Source organism: Galeopterus variegatus, unplaced genomic scaffold, assembly GCF_000696425.1.
Source record: "Galeopterus variegatus unplaced genomic scaffold, G_variegatus-3.0.2 Scaffold8600, whole genome shotgun sequence".
Lineage (NCBI taxonomy): Eukaryota > Metazoa > Chordata > Mammalia > Dermoptera > Cynocephalidae > Galeopterus > Galeopterus variegatus.
In genome coordinates, this window is record NW_007734711.1 from 13,072 (window position 1) to 13,714 (window position 643).

Genomic DNA, 643 nt, shown 5'->3' on the forward strand with positions numbered 1-643 from the left:
CTACCTCCTCTCTGCCCAAGTCTCTTCCTGCCAAAGCCCTCCTGACCCCAAGCCCCTGGGGTGACCCTTCTCCTGTCTCCCTGGTGGGCTCAGGCTGGCACCAGGGTCTCTGTGGCACCCACACTGTTAACCATGTCATCCCCCCAGAATGGTGGGGTTGTGCCTTGCACCTCCCGGTCAAACAGCACCCCTGACCCACCTTCCAAACCCCAGGCAGGGCTTGGGAAATCTGCAGACCCTGCCACAAAGCCACTACCTGGCAGCTGCTGTAGCACATACTGTTTCTGCCACCTCTGCCCCCTGTTGGGACCCCAGGAGGGCGGAACTCACCTTGAAGTTTATGTGCCCATTAGGCAGGTGGTTCGTGTGGATTTTGTGCAGGAAGTAGATGTCCTTAACAAAGAGGTTGAACACAGGAATGACAATCTTCTCGCGACTGCTGTTGGCCATCTGGGACCTCTGCGTGGCCCCCTGCAGGGCAGTGCGGTAGTTGCAGAAGTTGCTGGATGGATCCATGTGGTGCTGTGGGCACAGGGAGAACCTGTGAGCGGCCGAGCCCTGCGCCCCTCGCACCTGCTCAGGACGCTCCTTCACAGAGCGGAGAGCGGCCGGGAGGCCCAGCCTGCTGGGAAAGCCGTGAAGA

General features: G+C 60.2%; 1 protein-coding gene across 1 annotated transcript in view; it reads right to left on the reverse strand.

Moving 5' to 3' along the window:
- Positions 1–330: 330 nt before the first annotated feature.
- LOC103608586 (ras-GEF domain-containing family member 1A-like) overlaps positions 331–643 on the reverse strand; it is a gene marked incomplete at its 3' end in the record, with an annotated part of 8,724 nt that continues 8,411 nt past the window's right edge. Inside the window, exon 3 of the mRNA XM_008593006.1 lies at positions 331–630. Coding sequence (XP_008591228.1) covers positions 331–630 — 300 coding nt within the window. The remainder of the gene's footprint in view (positions 631–643) is intronic.